General features: G+C 40.4%; 1 protein-coding gene across 1 annotated transcript; it reads left to right on the plus strand.

Annotated features, from left to right (window-relative positions):
• The first annotated feature begins 5476 nt into the window (after window positions 1-5476).
• LOC139928567 (D(4) dopamine receptor) lies at window positions 5477-16286 on the plus strand. The gene is made up of 4 exons (XM_071921170.1): window positions 5477-5725; window positions 7272-7384; window positions 9301-9899; window positions 16057-16286. Exons 1-4 carry the CDS (start codon window positions 5477-5479, stop codon window positions 16284-16286), a joined length of 1191 nt encoding a protein of 396 aa, XP_071777271.1.
• Window positions 16287-20401: the final 4115 nt, after the last annotated feature.

Here is a 20401-nt window from a genome sequence, read left to right on the forward strand (position 1 = left end):
CCCCTCAGTTGATCAAGTTCCCACCCCAACACCCGTCACTCATCTTGATGATGTCATCTATCCTGATGCTGAGGTAACCGGCAGCATAAAGCCTAACTCTAAAGGAGCAGATGCCAGCGCTGTGCAGCAGGTGTTCACCGTGTTTTTGAACGAGTCTTACATGCCACGCGTTTACCTTCCTCTGCTGTTCTTTCGTGTCTTTCTGCTTTCCGCTATTGTGGTGGTTGATCCCCTGTGCTGCGGCCGCCAGCCTCACCTTGATAGCCACAACCAGCTCACCGCTGGCCACGCCCACAGCAAGGTAAACGCCCTAAAAAACACCAAGAACATCACTGAAAAGCTAATTTCAGGCAAAAAGAGGCATTTAGGCATGAACACACAGGATCACAGACAGACTAATACTACAAAATAATAATAATAATAATGCAATATATCCTATTGGTGTGGATTTTAGCGAGACTTCCGCTTTACCTCCCTATCCTGTATTGTTGTTGTTATTCTGTATATGATCTATATATCATCAATTAAATAAATTCAAATGCTAATAGTGTATTCAGATTAAGTATATTGTTGAAAATGTATTTATAGCTTTACATGCCTGGCCTACTAGCTTGTTGTAATTTAGCATAGATGTTAGGAACTAGCTAGCTTGCTTTGATTATGGTGCAGTAATTCACACTAGCAAGAGCACTGAGGCTGTAAACAAAATGTCAGAATAAATAAAGACTTATGTTTAGCTGCATAACATTAACACTTTAACATCAATAACAGGGACATTTTTGCTCCTTTGATCCACTATGCAAAAGAGGAAAAACAATTTCATCAGGAAATTATACCAATGACATGCCACATGTCTAAGGTGCTGATAAGTACAATTTTGGCTAATGTGGCCAAAATAACTAAGGCTTTCACTAATGCAACAAATAATTTATAGAATTAGTAACTGTAGTGAATGGGCCGGTCATTAGGCACACCAATAATTATTTTGGCTTTGCATAGGGAAAAGACTTTGATGAAGATGATCTTACATAAACAAATAATATACATGTATGCTGTGAAACCAGACCTCTGGTCAAAGACTTTTTGAATCTTATTGACTCTCTTAATCTCACTCAGTCGGTGACTGGCCCGACACACGAAAAGGGAAACACACTGGACCTTGTGCTGTCTTATGGTTTATGTGTATGTATCAGTGAAATTTGTGACTCATGTATATTGGATCATCTGCCTGTTTTATTTACTGCTACAGTCCATTGTTCTAGGGTTACGACTTGTGCTCCTGCACGCCGCCTGCGTGCGATTAACCCTCTAACTACGTCACAGTTTTCTATTGTTTTTAAAGACTCTATGCTTTATACCCTGAATGGCTGTTGTGATCTCAGTGCTGAGGAGCTTAACACCCTTTTTGACTCCACTTGCACTGATATCTTGGACTCTGTTGCTCCATTTAGGACTAAACGCACCAAACCACTTTCAGAGCCGTGGCTGAATGATACTACCCACGCTCTCAGACACGCATGTAGACGAGCCGAGAGAAAGTGGATGAAGGATAAGCTCCAAGTCTCCTTAGGAATTTTACGAGACTGCTTATCAAAATACCAGAGAGCCTGCTAAAACAGAGTTTATATCTAACCTTGTCTCCAATAACAGCCATAGGCCTCAGGTTCTTTTCAATGCTTTCAACTCTCTTATAAATCCTTGTGATACAGCCCCTATTGTGCCAACGCCTACACTATGTGATAACTTTCTTAAATTTTTTATCGACAAGATTTCTGCTCTTAGGTCTTCACCCACTTCCTTTGCCCTAGACCCTTCTGTTCCTCCTATGTGCCCTGTTGTCTTCGATCAGTTTGAGCCTGTATCATTCTCCTTTTTATCAGAGGTAGTTCATCATCTGCGGCCTACAAATTGCCCCCTAGATAGTATTCCCTCTCGTCTTCTAAAATACGTTTTTAATACTGTTGGGTCAAGTATTCTTGTTTTGATAAAATACCTCTCTTATTTCAGGGTGTGTTCCAGCTGCTTTTAAACATGCTGTAGTGCAGCCTCTTATCAAAAAGAAAAATCTGGACCCTTCTGTTCTCTCTAACTTCAGGCCAATTTCTAAGCTACCTTTTCTGTCTAAAGTTTTGGAGACAGTAGTTTTTATTCAATTGCAAGCATTTCTAGATATGAAGAAAGAAAAGCCAGCATTCTTAATGTCCTTTTGTCATATTTTTGAATGGGCAGCATCATCAGCGTTATCACGCTGATGATGGCTTATTGCTGAAACGCGTCCGTCGTTTGTGCTCTATAGCTGCCCATTCAAATATATGACAAAAGGACATTAAGAGTGCTGGCTTTTCTTTCTTCATGTATTAATCTTTGGCTGTGCACCTAAGGAGGATTTTCTTGATCGAGTTGTGCTCGCATTTGGCGGAGTTTAAACATTTCTAGATAACCATGGCATTTATGAAAAGTTTCAGTCTGGTTTTAATCCTTTTATCACGTCTTGAACAGTGCGTAGGCATCAAAGGTACTGCCCTCAAATGGTTTCAGTCCTACCTGACAGATAGGAGTTTCTCGGTTCACCTAGGTGAATACTCTTCGACTGCAGCCCCACTTACTTGTGGGGTCCCTCAAGGCTCCATTTTGGGCCCCATCCTCTTTTCATTGTATATGCTGCCCTTGGGGTCCATTTTTAAGAAACATAATACTCCTTTTCATTGTTTTGCTGATGATATACAAATCTATCTGCCTATAAAAACAAAAAGTAAAGATTCTATGCAGCCCTTGCTGAACTGCTTAAAAGATATCAAAACTTGGATGGATTTAAACTTTCTCAATCTTAATGAAAATAAGACTGAGATCGTTATGTTTGGACGACCTGACCTATTGGATGACTCTGATGGTACTCTTGGCCCTTTAGCTTCTTACAATCGATCTTTTGTTAAGAATCTTGGTGTGATTTTTAACACCTCCTTCAAATTTGATAAACAGATTAGTTCAGTTGTCAAAACTAGCTTTTTTCAGTTAAGACTTTTAGCCAAGGTAAAGGCCTATCTCTCTCCCAAGGATTTCGAGAGAGTTATTCATGCTTTTATTACCTCTAGGTTAGACTATTGTAATTCTTTGTATGTGGGTGTAGATCGTCGTCTGCAGTTAGTACAAAATGCAGCCGCTCGTCTTCTAACTGGAAAAAGAAAGCGTGATCACATAACACCAGTATTGGCCTCCCTCCACTGGCTTCCTGTCCGTTTCAGGATTGATTTTAAGATTTTGTTGCTTGTTTTTAAGGTTTTAAATGGGCTGGCGCCACCTTATCTAGCAGAACTTTTGCATCATCATACCCCAGTTAGAGCACTGAGGTCGACCAACCAGATGCTCTTGGATGTTTCGAGATCTAGGCACAAAAACAGAGGCGACCGAGCCTTTGCGGTGGCTGCCCCTAATCTCTGGAACAGCTTACCTATTCATATAAGAACTGCTCAGACCCTAGAAACCTTTAAGTCACTGCTTAAGACCCACCTCTTCTCGTTGGCATTTAATTCGAGTTGAGCTTGACACCTTGACTTAATCTTCTATTGTGCCCCAATTCTTTTATTATTATTATGTTTATTGTTTTCTTTTATTCTTATGTGTTATTTACTTTTATGTTTGTTTATTTTGGTATTGTAAGCCTGTTCAGCACTTCAACTGTGGTTGTTTTAAATGTGCTATACAAATAAACTTTGACTTGACTTGACTTACATCCTTTTCACTTGTTCAGTTCTTTCCCCTCAGTTGAACTTGCCGTTGCCTCACACTCTCTCACATCAAGGCTTTGGTTCAGAAGTGTCAAACTTAAAGAGAAGCTGGCAGAAGTTGTGGAGAACTTTTAATTGGAGTATATTCACATAACAAGAGGTATATGCATGTGAACCTGAATCAAAGCAAAGTATCACATTGTTTACTAAGATGCTTTCCCACACATCACACCAGATGGTGTGCAGAGGTTTATAGAGGATTCTTCTTTTTTCTTCCAGGAGTTGGTGTCAAAAAATGCAAAGTTATGAAAGAAATTAGGTCGCAGAAAGCCAGCAGAATCCTGCTGCAGGTCCTGAGGTTTCTGTCAAAGACACAAAGGAACACAAGACAGAGGAGACAGGTGCTGTTTTATGGACTGTGACGAGTGGACAGTGAAGGATGATTTGGATGATCTGGTGGAGAACCATGTGATTTGATCTGTTTTCCACATGCTGATTGAGTGATCAGATGGAAGATAATAGATGAGAACTAGAAAATCTATATTTTCTGAAGAAATGTGTGTGCTTGCTTAGGCAAGTAGTTTTACTATCAGAAGTAGCAGCAACAGTAGTAATAGTATAAATAACACTAGTTCTTTAAGTAGTAGTAGTAGTAGTAGTAGTAGTAGTATAGTAGGAGTAGTAGTAGTAGTAGTTTAAGTAGTAGAGGTAAAATAGTAATACTAATGGCATGAATAGGCACAAATCTCTGTGAGATAACCTAAATTAACAGCATTAAATTAATGTGCATTGTACTAATTACTATAGCCTAATAGTGTGCTGTGCATGATAAGTATCAAACTCATGTAACCTAATATAGGGTCTTCATTCATTCATTCATTCGTTCATTCATGCATTCATTCGTTCGTTCTTACGTTCGTTCATTCATTCATTCAGGGCCAGGGTCTTCTAAAGGAAAAAATAAAATTATTTTCTGAAAGTATATGTTTTTTTGTTTCTTTTGGTGGTTGTTTATTCATAGTAGCTAACTAAGTTATACAGGGTCTTCATTCATTCATTCATTCATTCATTCATTCATTCATTCAGTTTTTTACCCAGGCTCTGGGGAGATAGTGTCTTCTAAAGAGAAAAATAATAATGCTTTTCTGAAAGTAGCCTATAATTAATTTGTGTTTCTTTTGCTGGTTGTTTGCCTAATCACTGATCACCGACCGCAGGTCAGTTTCCTCACCTTTTCCCTCCTCATCTCTGCTGCTCGTCCTGTAAAGCGCAGCAGAGCTTCAGCCTTCAGCATAAGGAGCTTTGAGCGGCGGATTTAATCTGCTGCCTTTTGATTCGTCCACTCAGCTCACTTACTTCGCTACAAGCAGGCTGAGAAGTCGGCAGGGAGGCTGATCCTTAAAATGCTACAAGTATTTAGCATTCATAGTCTACCAAATGTAAAGGTAAAGTAAAAAATGAAGGCTGTCAGTTTGAAATAAAGCGGACTTGGTGAGAGTTTGTGTTTGGCTCTGTCCGCTGATCCGGTTCTGATCCTGACGCGCTCCTCTCCGCTCCGATGTGCGTCTCCAACCGGCTCTGCCGCCACGGAGAAACTTCCACCGACTTCAGCACTAAGGACACTGCTTACTTCGGGACTGCTGGACACAGTTCATAGATGAAAACTCCTTCGGGTCGAGCCGTTCTCCCTCGGACCAGGAGCAGAAGAAGGAGCCCGTCAGTCTGCGGCGCACGGCGCGACACCGGCGACCATGTCGGACAACTCCACTGATTTCAGCAACGAGACGCAGCCGGTGGTTGCGGCCACCGACTATAATTTCCCAGCGCTCATATTCGGGATTTTGCTGATCGTAACCATCACCGGAGGAAACGTGCTCGTGTGCCTTAGTGTTTATTTGGAGAAGGCTTTAAAAACGACAACCAACTACTTCATAGTCAGTTTGGCTTTCGCAGACTTGCTGCTGGCAGTTCTGGTTCTGCCGCTCTTTGTTTACGCAGAGGTAAGAAACAGAAAATACACCTCACACCTTGGGGAAATGTTGCCTATTGTCTGCAGAAAGGTCCATGGTGCATAAAGCAGTGTGTTTCTTATGCGTAAAAAGCATAAGTTGATTTGGCTACACAGAAAACTAAAGGTGCCAACAAGCTTGACCAGAAAATGGTTCTTCGGAGTCTTGTTATAGAAGAACCTGGTTCTACAAAGAACTTTTCAGACCAAGGTTCTTTTTCTTTAAATTAGCCTAGGCAGCCATCCTCGGACAATGGAGGGGTTATGGTTATTTTCCAAATTGATGCCATCACCCACCATCCAATAACTCAAATAAGAATAAGAACCTTTTAATTTCTCAAAGAACCATATGAGGAACATGAAGCACCCACTGAATAAAGTGGTTCTTTAGTAGGTGAACCACACAGCCTTTTAAAGGACCAGTTAAGAACCATTATTCTTCTGTGGTCAGATGCAAGGAAAAAATTGGTTAAAATCTGGTTAAAATTAGCCTTGAAATAGGTTATAAAGCTTCCTCCTATAGCTGTAATAGACAGACTGAGGCAGGCAGCCAGTTAAACCCACCAGAACAAGTTCTCAGCGCAGAACAGGACAGAATATCCCGTCCTGAGCCGAGCTGTCTCACCTGCTCAGTGCAGCAGCGGTAAAGGTCAGGCATCTGCTGGAACTGGGAGTCTCATACTGGTTATCTGCAGAGGTGTTGGACTATAAATCATAACTATTTAATGAAATAAAACTGGTTTACAGGCTGTAACTTCAGTCATGTATTCAATCAGCCTTTATTAAAGTGTTACAATGTATCTATCTATCTATCTATCTATCTATTAGGGATGGAATGATATATCGAAATTCAATATATCACAATACAAAAATGTGACAATAAGTATAGTGGTGCAGAAAATTGTGATATTAGCTACATGATTTGTGGCTCAGAAATAAACATAATTCGTCAGACTTTGTTGTCATTGAATTTTTATTTATTACAGTGTATCCGGTTGTATTGAATTGGGAACCCAATATCGCGTATAGAATCATATCAGCATATCTTCCCACCCCTACAATCTATCTATCTATCTATCTATTTCTGTACCTATCTATCTATCTATCTATCTATCTATCTATCTATCTATCTATTTATCCATCTGTGCATGCCTTGGGTGGATGTTTCTCCACATGTCTTCCTAATTAGCACCATTTGTTAAGTAATTACCTGTACAAGTTGTTGCAGCCAGTTAATCTACGGAGTGTCACACTGCTGGTTTGTCTCATGCATTGACTGGATTATGAAACTCAGTCATTGACAGTCAAAATCCTTCTACTTTCTTCAGATCAAAAGTCAAGAGAGTCTGGAGAGACAGCATTGGGTTTTTAGGAATGTTTTCTCCTGAACAGTGTGGTGTGTTGCAAGCACAAGAGGATTAGAAATGTTCACACTGCTGCACAAATTTGGGGCAGCTAATGAGTTTGTGTTTGTGCGTGTGCGTGTGCGTGTGTGTGTGTGTGTGTGTGTGTGTGTGTGTGTGTGTGTGTTTGTCCAGTTCCAGGGTGGAGTTTGGTCCTTAAACATACTGATATGCGACGGCCTGATGACCATGGACGTGATGCTGTGCACCGCATCCATATTCAACCTCTGTGCCATCAGCGTCGACAGGTGTGTGTGTGTGTGTGTGTGTGTGTCACTTTGTTCCGGGTTTATGAGGATAGCGGATAGATCCCTACACACAGAAGGTCTAAGTGGGTTTTTCCAGTCTGTTTTCACTGTGGAAGTCAATGGAGAAGCTCATAAATATTTCACCTTCTGTATTTTCTCAAACACTGAGCGGAGGGTATTTTTTCAGAGAATTCAAGAACTGGACTGTAATGTCATTCATAAATGATCCATACATCCCATTCTGTGCTTAAGTATTCTCCAGCCTCCATCCTAAAATCCCATTAAGTCCCATCTAATGCAGGCAGCTGGTCTAGGATTTGTTAGCAAGAAAGACAAATTAAAGACAGATTTTTGCTAGTGTGGCAGTTCAGCTCCAACGAAGCAAAGGAGTTGAATGTCAGCGCTTACGCAAAATGCATAAGCATTGACATAAATGTCACATAAATTTATATTTGCATAGAACTCAGGGTAAAAATCCTGAATAAATGCATTTTCAAATAACACAATGTGCAAAACGTCAAGCAGTCTGAATACTTTTCCAAGGCGCTGCATGTGACATTTTCATGGTCTGGTGTTGGCAGGACTTCCACAGTTCAGTTTAATACTTAATTGTCACATCAACAGCAGTTTCTCAGTTTGAGTTCCTCACTAAAATCCATTCATTAACATCCCATCACTCTGTCCTGCTGATCACTACTAAGTGACATGAAAGGTAAACTCAATTTGCACCTGACAACGCTGTACTTGAAAGCCAGTTGCAATCAAATAATATTCTTGTATTTAGCTTGTCAAGTTTGCAGCAAGTAAACTGAATTTTGAAACAGCATAGGCTACAGCATAAATCCAATTTAAATGAATATTTTTAATAACTTACTCCGCAGTTAAATATTTACTGCGGTTAGTACAATTCTTGCCACTTTTAAGCATTTTACCTGATCTCAACACCACATGACCAATCAGCTCTATATCAGTTTCCATTAGTGCTGCCCTTCTACCTCTGGACCAAGTTTCAGAAAAATTAGCAGGGCAGTCATGTCTATACCAGAAATGAGCTCTCCAGTGCCTCCATGTTGTTTGATTGAGCCAATAATGGAGGGTTTGTCTCTTCTTTTGTCTGCTGATTGGCCACTAAGTTTGATGGTATTACGTGAATCCATTCATCTGTTATATGGCTTTTTTTTTTAAACCACACCCACTGCCATGTATGGAAGCCCATTCCCGCCACTCAATAAAATAAAAAACGATTCAATTCTGACTTTTTATCTCAGAATTCTGACTTTTTTTCTCACAGATTTGACTTTATATCTTGGAATTCTGACTTTATTTCTCAGAATTCTGACTTTTTATCTCGGAATTCTGACTTTTTTTTTTTTTCATGATTCTGAGTTTATATCTCGGAATTCTGACTTTTCAGAATTGTGAGATAAAAAGTCAGAATTGTGAAAAAAAACACAATTTACTCGTTTTTTATTTTATTGAGTGGCGGGAATGGGCTTCCATAGACACGCCCCCTTTGGCCAATTGGTATGACAATTTAATCAGTTCTTCCTTGCCCCATGACCAATCTTTCCACAAAGTTTCATGCAAATCCAATTCATAAATTTATATATATATACATATAGACATATCCTGCTAACACACAGACAGACAGACAGAATGTGGTGAAAACATAACTCCCATCCAACTTTGTTGGTTGAGGTAAAAAGGAAACATTTTGGTGAAGGATTAGAGCAAAACTCTTCTCCTTTTTGTTACTTCAAACAGAATTAGCAGTCACTGGACCAAACAGAAATAGCAGAAATACTGTACGTCTGTATATCTGTCGCCATTGTAAATAAGAATTTGTTCTTAATGACTTGCCTGGTTAAATAAAGGTTAAATAAAAAATAAAAATAAAAATCTTTCTCTCCCTGCAGGTTCATCGCTGTGTCCATCCCCCTGAATTACAACCGTAAACACGTGGACCACCGGCAGCTGGTGCTGCTGTCAGCGACCTGGCTGCTGGCGCTGGCCGTGGCCTCGCCCGTCATGTTTGGCATCAACGACGTGCCGGACCGGGACCCCAGTGAGTGCAAGCTAGAGGACGACGATTATGTGGTTTATTCCTCTGTCTGCTCCTTCTTCGTCCCCTGCCCCATAATGCTCCTGCTCTACTTTGGTGTTTTCCGCGGCCTGCAGCGCTGGGAGGAGGCGCGCAAGGCCAAGCTCCACAGCAGCATCGAGGCCTGCAGAAAGCTGCAGCATGCCGCCGCCGCCGCCGCCGCCCTCCCCCCGCTGGCCGGCACCATCCCCGGCCCGCTGCCCATGCCCTTACCCAGGATCATCGAGAGAGACTTGGCCCAGTCGCGGATGGAGGACATGGACGACTTCCTGCAGGCGGAGCCTCCGTACCCCCGGCAGTACAGAGAGAACTCAGTTCCCACGGTAACGTTCATCCAGCAGCAGCAGAGGAGGAAGAGAGCGAAGATCAACGGCAGGGAGAGGAAGGCCATGCGGGTTCTTCCTGTCGTAGTGGGTAAGTGACATCACCGCTCCCCCCTCATCCAATCAGAGCTCATACTGTAGGGCAGGGGTTGGGGTCAAATCATGAATGAACTGATCGATTCCAATTCAACTGAGGAACTGAATTGGAATTTGAAAAAAATCTACAGCAAACAGAATTGGAATTGAATTGGAATTTCAGGAAGTTGAATTTAATTCAGTGAAATTCCATGTTTTTTGGGGGTTTTTTTGCCACATATCTGAGATTGCACATACTGTTATATATTCTCTATACTGAATACCATAAAATGTTAAAGGAACCTTTCAGGTGGTATTTGATGCAGAACATGTAATCATAATACATATATTGTGACTGAATGTATTTGATTTGTTTAACTGTCTTTTATTTGATTCATAATGTTTGATTTATAATGTTTAGCAAGTCGAGACAAACTCTCTTAGAAGTGGAATTTCATGGTTTCCAATTCAATTCACATTCTGTTTCCTTAGAGCTGGGTGACATTCACATTCCAACTCCAGGAATTGAATTGGAATTTTCAGAGCATTCTGAATTCAGTTCATGAGTGGCTCCAGCCTGCTGTAGACTCATATCTCTGTAGTTCAGAAGACTTCCTGGGTTTCCCTGTCAGAGGCTTCAGGACAGCAGATTAGCCAAAAGGTCAGAAGGGCTGAAGAGCCAATGTCCAAGTTTGCTGCTACAGTCCTCTCTGGCAGGGAGGCTGCTGATTGGCTGATGAAGTGGGGCGGGACTACAAGAGTGAGTTAGAGAAAGAATGATGCAGTAAATTGTATAAAGGCCCAATTACATCTTAATTGCCTCTGCCAAGGAGGTGATGTTTTGACCCCTGTTACATATTAATTTGTTTGTCAACAGGATATCTCAGAACGTTATTAATGGATTTCCCTGAAATTTGGTGGACAGATCGGCCTTGAGCCAAGGGACAACTGTTTAGATTTTGGGGGTGATCCGGATCTGGGATTTCCGCCATTAGATGATTAGCATTCCTTTATATATAACTATGAAACTAACAGAGACAGAAGCTACGTTCGGAATGGTTCACTCATTCCCTCACTCACTATTCCCCATGTAGTGTTTATCATATAGTGAACTATATGGGCGACGACCGAACAAAATTTCGGACACTACAGTAAATATCATTGCGTCAAAAAAATGCGCTGGATATTCGTGTGACGCACCGGGACGCGCCCAGCATCACGTAAACAAACCAAGCATCATGACAGCAGGTTGAAATGGACTCAGGTCGTATTGATTTTGACAAGTTTTGAACATTAAATTACAAATAAATTGTTGAAATTCTAATCATGTGCAAGTGTGGTTTTGTCAGCTTTGGTGCTGTCTGCTAATGGCAGCGAGCTGTTTTGGTTTGGTAAACAAGCTTGTGAGCTAATGACTAGCATAAGCTTTCATATCACCTCCTGTATCGGTGGATAAAGTAGTTAGCTGACCTGTAACGATGATTTCTGCAGTTTTGCTGCTGTTGGTTCAAAACGGAGGTGAACTCGAATGAGGTGTCTAATACGTCTTTTGTTGATTTGCCAACGCTGTCAACCGGTAAATAGACCAGTTTCTATTAGCTAACATGTTAGCTAGCTGCTGCTGCTTCTTCGGTAAGACACGATCACATTGCATTGTGGTATACAGGAGAAATTGTAGGGTACACTGTCTGTTCACTACAATTTGTAGTGCATTGTGGGTATCTTATAGTGGACTATTTAGTGAATCAAATTAACCGTCGAGAATTCAGACACTAGTAGAAAATGGCGGATACACTATATAGTGCACTATTTCTGTAATAGGGAACGGTTTCGAACAGAGCTAGAGTCTTGATTCCAAATCCTAAGGAAATGTTTGCAGGATCAAGAAATCAATTTAACTTAAAATGTGAGTGATAGGAATGATGCGTTTGGGTGTAACAGCAAATTGGAGAATTGTTCAGCGTTGGCAGAGTTTTGCCTTCTAGTTTCCCCACAGAGAAAGAATGATGTAGTACATTGTATGTAAAGATCCCATCACTGCCATGATAAGTCAGTCTTAATTTGAAATAGCACATATGAAGACTTTGATCATTTGCTGTTCAGTTATGAGGAAAAACTGCTCTTAAATATCTGAAGAAAAATAATACTGTTGCCATTCAGGATGCAGAAATGACTCACTTTATCTAATTCCTTGTTTGGCATTAAGCAGTGCTGTTTGTGATTTAAACCGCTTGAGTCATGTATCCAGGGCCAAGTTGATGAGTCCTGCTGTAGTAGATGGCTACAGGTTTTCAACTTTTATAGAAAAATATGCTGTTGAGGGAATTGTGGCGGACTCTATGGACATTATTCACCATAATCTGTGGTTTGGGTATGTTTAACACACAGTTATATTGTGTGCTTCTCAGGGTTAAGGAGACACGGTCCCTTTAAGAAAGTCTGGTTTTCTGAGTCTGACGTCTGCTCGACATATGTTGTGTTTACTTCGCCCTCAAAAACACAACATACGTCGAGCTGACATCACTCAGAAAACCAGACTTTATAAAGGGGCCGTGTCTCCTTAACCCTGAGAAGCACACAATATAACTGTGTGTTAAATGTCTATAGAGTCGGCCACAGAATTATATATATATTTTTTTTAATATAAAAAGTCACTTTCCTTGGCTGGATACAAATAATGGAAAACAAATAAAATTCAGAGCTCACATGCAGGCACACAAACAAAGAACTGGACTGGCGGCCATTTTGGATTTACTGGATTTACTACATGATATTGTTCCCTCTGTTTATAAAGTGGCAGTGTGTCTGAATTCCTGGTTGAACCATCCTTCATTATGGCCACTTGTGTGTTTCAGTCATTTGTTTATTCTCTGAAATAGGAAATGGAAGTCAGATTGATCATGAGAGCAGATGAAGTGCTTTGGTGCTGAATAGTTCAATATGGTAATTATTGTTTACAATCTGCACTGCAGCAGTTGTCAGTAAATAATTGCACAAATATTGCTTGTATGTGTGTGTGTTGCCTATTAATCAATTCAGATGAGAGAAGTTAAACAGCTGATCAACCTTCACTCACCCAGTTTACGCCCCAGAAGCTGTTCCATGTCTATCTGTTCCATGAATTTTAATTTGGGTTTCTGATTTCTGCAAAGCGTTTTATTGTTGCACATTTCGGACGGCAAAATGGACACTATTTCTAGATGTTGCTGCAATACAACTCAAAATTCAGTGTGACAGTTAATTCACTTGTGCATGTTGTCTTTAGGTTTGATTGTCGCTTGCTGCAGCTCATATCGCTCTGCGGCTGCTGAAGCTAATGGAGCTAGTGGTGATAGCGGAGGTCACTGTGGGCGCTGAGATAAAAGTGACGCTTCTGGCCGAGCGTCTCTCACCAGCTAGCGTCATTATAGCTTAAAGCCTTCAATCCAATTATTATGCAACACTTGATCTTAGTCGCTCCATCTCGCCCATACATAGACTGGACCGCAGGTCGAGATCTGCTCTGATTCGTTCACCGTTTTCACCAGTGATTCGACTTGATTCTGTAATTGGTGTCTAATGCATAGAAGCAGCATTCATATGAGAAAGCACAGATTGTTTAGTTCAGCAGATCTTTAGTCCACTTGGGTTCAGTCCTCTTTGGAGGCACGTGGCAGTAAGACTCACTCCCAGCCATCTAAACTAATTAGACGCAGCAGTAAATACTATCAGCATGCAGTGCAAAGCCTCAACTGCAGAGTTCAAGCCTGTCCTGCAGTATACACACCATACACCTTCACCAACATAAAAATAAAAACACAATCCATGGTCTGCAGTTGTAAACCGACACAGAATCACTAATATCTGGGAACAGCATTTTAGCCTTTCGTTTTTTTTTTTTCCTGTTTCTCTGAGAGAAAAAAGGAAAAACACTTGAACATTTTCAATTTCCAAAAAGTTGCATGTTGATTGCTTGTTTGCAAGTCATGTTTTTCTACTAAGAATACCCTCCAAAACAGTGGGCAGAAGTGTGTTGATGAAAATATTGCCCTATAAGATGTTGAGTGTTAGTTGACAAAAATAAATAGATTGATATAATATACTGTAATGATATGCCATAAATTTGAAGGATGTACTGGGAGACAATCCATCATTCCTAAGTGGGAGCTAGTACTTTAAGAGAAAAAAAGTAAAAGCACTTTACCAAAGTTAGTCTAACGTTAATTGCTTGTTTACAGGGTTTCAGTCATGTTTTTCTACTCAGAATCCCCTGCAGATCGTGGGCAGAATCACATCACATGCATCCGTACGTTAATAAAGTGTTAGAACTTCCCTGAATGCATCTTATGCATAAGAATGAAGGCAGGCTGCCTGTCCCACTGACAATATGGGTCGTGGTGTATTATGCAAAGTCTTCCAACCTGCTGGAAAGAAAAGTATCAATCCCATCCATCAAGCTCTCCACACGAAGCTAATAAATCACAATCTGCAGGAAGCACTTCATCAACAACAGGAGGTGACAGCGGAGACAAACAGCCCCAGTTCCCCCTCGACGCCACTGTTCATAGTCCTGGTGATCAGGGAAACTAAGCTTATTATGTTGAATTATCATTTCCAAGAGGGGGGAGGGGAGGGGGGTGTAGAAGACTGGGACCAAATTAATGTCTCTAAACTCGCAGCAAAAGCTAATTATCCTCCACACTGCGTTCGTCTGCTGGCCAGAGAAGTCTATTAAGATTTTGTCTGATTCCTCTTCTTCCCACAGTATTTGTTCTCCCTTCTGCGTTTGAATCCTTTCTGGAGACTCTGTCAGGAAGATGAACGACTTTCTCATGAGAGAGATAAAAAATTTAAAAAAAAGGGTGTAAACAAATCAAAAATGTATTGAACGCCCCATATAGTAATGTGTCTTGGGTTAAAATTATATGAGGCAGCAGCACATTTGACACCACTAAGTTGAATTATGGCTTTGCTGCACCTTGCATGGAACAAATGAGTGATAACATTATATATTAAATAAAGGAATACTTTCTACTTTTCAGTTGTGTTGTGTAACTCTAGCCCTGAAGCTTTTACAGTCATACTTTAAAGTCCCAATGAAACTGCATTTTGAGAGCACCTTGCTTCCTTAATGTGATGTATTTCCTGTTGAAACAGGATGTTGGGGCGGGACATAACTCAGGGAGGGGTCATTCAAAAGTGTAAACCTATGGGATATCAGTCAGGGAGAGAAGGGCAGTTTTATTTGATGGGAGGGGCAGTATTGTTCAAAAATCTGTGATGGTTTTGTTAGTTTGAATTTGTATTTACACCTTTTGGTACAGCATGATGTCACCAGTAAAGATACACTGTTTTACAGGAAGTAAAAGTAATGGGATTTTGAGATAAAATTACAAGAGAATAAAAACTTTCACATTTTTTGCCATTTATTGTTAGATACAAGTGTATTATGGCATGGGAAATTGGCTAAGAAGGTGAAAAAGTCCTTTTTCATTTCATTCTGACAAGCATAACTCCAACAACAACCAATTCTGCATGCTATTTCCCATCTTTTTCCATCGTACTGATTGATTCTGACCAAAATCTAGTCAGTTGCTTCACTATAGAGCTACTTACATCTTATTTGCCTGGATGCAGCTCTCCATTACAGTCTCAGCAGGCCAATGGACTCTCCAAACATCAACCCTAAAAGCCCCCAAAGCATGTTTTTTTTTCAACATATTGACACTGACTCTGTAATAATACATGCATAGATTTAATTTTCAGTTTATGACCTGACAGCTTTCACTATTTATTTTGCACTACTCCAAACAGCGCCACATGTAGACAGGCAGCTGCAGCAGGCAAAGAGCAAACACGGAAGTGCTAAAGCAGCAGCCAAGGCAGCATCAAAACTGTAGGAGAAACACCTGACTTTAGCTAATTTTCATTCACATCTTTTTACCAACATGTCTCTTTACAGAGCCAAGACACGCTTTAGCTGCTTTAGGGTTGATTTTTGGAGAGTCCATTGGCCCTATAGGACTTACAGTCAAGCAAGACACAAGAAGCTCCATACTGTAGTGAAGGTCTTGATGAGATGTTTGATCAGTATGATGGAAAATGGGAAAACAGGGTCCAGTTCAATATGAAGAGCTGAATATTGAAACACGGTCTCTGACTCTTTTATTTATTCTCTTCATGTCTCCATGCAGGTTGCTTCTTGTTCTGCTGGACTCCCTTCTTTGTGGTTCACACGACCCGGGCGGTGTGTGTGACGTGCGACATCCCGCCCGGCCTGATGAGCACCGTCACCTGGCTGGGCTACGTCAACAGCGCCCTCAACCCCATCATCTACACCATCTTCAACACCGAGTTCAAGAAGTTCTTCAAGAAGTTCCTCCGAAGCTGCTGCTTACGGCAGCTTCCCCTCCGCAGACACTGACCCGCTGAACTAATGGAAGGATGTATTTGGATGTATTTGGATATATTTGGGACACGTGGCATACAGACCAGGACTGGGATTTCATTAAGCTCAGCCTTGTGATGTTTATGTACTCTATGAAAACACATTTTCGCACAGCAACACTTTTTGGGAGGGCCAACGTTGCGGCGTACAGCTCTAATGCTGAGTATCTGACTCTGGCTCGGCTTCGACTGGGCAGCTGTCTGGATGTGGGCGCTTCAACCAATGAGAGGAAGACGGTTGATATTATGTGGCTTAAAGGAAAAATCCACCCTGAAACACTAACACTTTTAAAAACAGCTATTGGTGATGCACCTTGCATTTCTGAGACGATGTGACGTCACCTCCAGATATTTCCAGCAGCTACAGTGGAGTTTGATATCAGAAAATGTTTCAGGATCTAAAACATCAGCGGTAAACATCAGGTTTTGGTGTCAGTCCCTCAGAATCAAAGAGCGAGGGCTTCTTTCTAGAGCCGCCATTTTGCACCAAGAGACGTTCAACAATCATACAGGGAGAAATTGGCTATCGCTGTTGCACTTACCCATACAACCTCAGCTGAATGCAACTAGTTAACGCCAAAAGTCGCAAGACATGTTGCGTTTTGAGTAAGGGGTGAAAGGCATTCTGGGAAGTGTAGGAAATCACCAACTGCAGTAGAAGTAGACGAGGCAGGTTGAGGGAAAGTGGGTTCACCAAAAAAGTAAATTCCAACACTTCATCACAAAATAACTCTTAATAACTGGAATGCGTTGAACATCACAGATTGATGATATTTAACAGTGTTAGAGGATCTGATGGTGGATTTTTCCTTTAAAGAACTGCAGGATTTTCTGCCCAAGGGACCTGAAGCGTAAACATTGAAGGACCGGCAACATCCAATCAGCCGACTCCAACAGGAAAGCTGCAATAAGCTTTGAATTTCATGGCACTGCATTGTAACTTCTAAGAACTGTGTATGAAGCTTACATTAAGAGGTTTGCAGTGAGGTCAGAGTTGAAATCAGCTCACCTTGGTTGTTATTTAATTCATGTAATGGGTATTATAAGATGTGTGTTGATTTAAAAAAAAATAATAATAATTCATACAATATTCTGTAGCGATATGCCTTAAATTTGAAGGATATTTTGTCCATCAAGTGGTAGCTAGTATTCACAGCACTCAAACCCCCACAATGCTGAGGGAAATTACAGTGTTAAAAAGAAAAAGACAAGAGATCCCAAGGCTAATATATAAAGAAATAAATGATGAGAAAAAAGGGCATGAAACCCCCTGAAGATTTGATCTGCTGTACATTGCAGAACAGTTCTCAATATTTTGTGTTTATAATCTCACATAAACAATGTCAAAACCTCAAGTAAGTATAGAATTACAACTGCTTTAGGTCCATTCTCTGTTGGTTATCTCTATCTTTAGCACTACGATTAATCTAGTGACATTTCTAGATTAATCAATCAACAATGACATTTCTACATCATGTTAAAACCTTGTACAAACCCAAATGTTTTACTTTTGTTTTTGCCATTTTACCTCTTGAGGGGGGAATAACACATATTGCCTATGACAGTTTAATTTGTCGAAGTGATCATTCCCCTCTGTCTGCTATTGTGGAAAACATGAGAAAAGACTTTGTCTCCCCTGCTAATTTATTATGTTACACTTACAATTTACTGAGAATGGGTTGGAGAAAATAGAGAGTGTGATTTTCTGGGCACATGGGCACAAATTATGGATCTGAATTGTATGAATTGAAGATTTTCATTCCAAAATAAGATTTCCATCATTTGAAAAATATGACACCTTGTAAACCTCATCATAAAATAACTATAAAGTCTTGAGCCCATTATTCAAAAATAGCAACAGCTTAGAGGATGTTATAATTGTTTTTTGTTTTGTTTTTTTTATAATGAGTGATGGTCAGGTAATAGTAACATTTTCTTCCCCAAAATGTATGTAAAACATTGAATGAAACCCTTCAATTAACAGAAAGCTCACTTGTTGCATATTAGAGTCTTTGTCCTCTTGTCAGCTTGTGGGAGAAAGTTGTTCATGTTCCCAAACTGAAGTATCCTAGACCACAGGATGGCTTAAATTGAGTGGTATTGCCCTTTAAGCCATTACTGCCTGTTACAACAGTATGTCTGCTTGGTTATTGACTGTGCCTACTGTATGCCATATCCACGTTTTATGTGGAAACCTTTCTAATAAAGAGTATCATCTTTCTACAACATCTCCAGAGTATCGTCCATGTTCCAGCTCCCCAGATAAAAACTAATTAGCCTTGTTGGATCCAGAGTGCTGTCTGAGCTCGGACTGTCTTGTCTTTTAGCATTAGACGGCTTCATGTACAAGTCCACCTCCTGCCAGGCGGATAGGGACTGGATCCCAAATGGATTTTGATTTCAGATAGCTGGCATTGAGACAAAATTACTGAACCAAGTACCTTTTTCACAGTTCAGTGCCCATTTCAAAACTCCATTTATACGGCCACAGTGTGGAGGATCTCTGCTCCCCAGGAGATACTCGGAAATGAGTATGGTTGCCTATAAAATAACAGACTTGGAAATAGAGTTGTAAATTACCACCGTTTAGGCTTTTGAATTAAAGTTGCATTAATGGAAGCTGGGAAATTTCCTACCACCAAGTGGGGAAAATACACCCTGAATACCCACTGAACTGTGAGTCACAAATTGGAAAATCAGGATTTGCACAGAGCCTCATTACCTCCTAATCAACATTCGGTGACTTCATGTTAGAAAAAAAGCGGCGTTTCTACTTTCAATTTGCTTCAATGTCTCAGTTTCTACCCTTGCTATGATGGTAGCTAGTCTGCAAGAGGCTGAAATAACTAACCAGCTGCCTGCCAGTCACAACTATGTGTTTTTACCTAAATATACCAAAAAACTGAATTTATAATTTGACTAGTGACACAGTTTTGTCTGCATTCTCTTCACTTTCATGTCCGTTATGCATTGAAGTACTGACACCTCTTGTTGCAATGCAAAAAACTGCTTTGGTTTATGACAGTTTCCTTTTTCATGGTTTTGTCCTGTAATTCTTGGATTAACAGAAGCCAAACAGAGATTGTGTCTCACCACTGCAGGTAGAAAATCAAAAACCTGGGTGAACGCTGCTGTGACCGGTGGAAATGATCTCATGCTCAACCCATTTCAACTGCATCATCCATCTGAAAAACAACTGGAAAAGAAAAGGAACATCAAAGCCGTTAAGACTACAGTAGAGTTCTTGATGTCATTAGTAAGACCAGGAAGAGCATATGGTTTTAGGCAGAAATAATGAAAATTGGCACGGCAAAGTGGAAGCATATACAAGTACTCCCAAGTACTCTAACAATGCAACATATTTTAAGATCTTATTGTATGTTTTGCATGTAAAACCTTATTCTGCAAAATATAGTAACTACAGCTGTCAGATAAATGTAGTGGAGGAAAAAGTACAAGATTTCCCTCTGAAATGTAGTGGAGGAAAAGTAGAAAGTCTCAAAAAATGGAAATACTCAAGTAAAGTGCCAGAACCTCAAAATTGTACTTACGTACAGTACTTGAGTAAATGTATTTAGTGACTTTCCACCTCTGGGCACAGCACCCATGACCCAGATCATGGATATGGCCTTTACTAATCAACCATTTACATCAGCAATAGTGATCAATATCAGAAAACATCAGCCACATATTCTGTTTAAGATGATTAATCAACGATGATGACAATATTATGTTTTTTACCAATTGTGTTAGAACCTTCCTGCATAGCTATTTCAAGTAGTATAGAGTGTTTTCCATCTTTACTTCCTTGGATGTGCAGCAAACCACGATAACAGCAGAGACAAAGTATATTTGGCCTTTTTAATCTCATGAACCGTTATAAAGAGACTGGACACTGTGTGTTTGTAGCTCCTCCATCATTTCAGTTTGGATAAGTTGCCTTTATGAAGGTTTTCTTTAGGCTGCTGCAACTTTTTCAGAGCCATTTTTTATATCCTTGACTCTGCCTTTTTACATTCTAGTCATTTGATGTTTTCATTTTGTTCTTTAATGTGTTTCATTAACCTAGCAAGTAGAGCAGAACAATTAATC

Source organism: Centroberyx gerrardi, chromosome 1, assembly GCF_048128805.1.
Source record: "Centroberyx gerrardi isolate f3 chromosome 1, fCenGer3.hap1.cur.20231027, whole genome shotgun sequence".
Lineage (NCBI taxonomy): Eukaryota > Metazoa > Chordata > Actinopteri > Beryciformes > Berycidae > Centroberyx > Centroberyx gerrardi.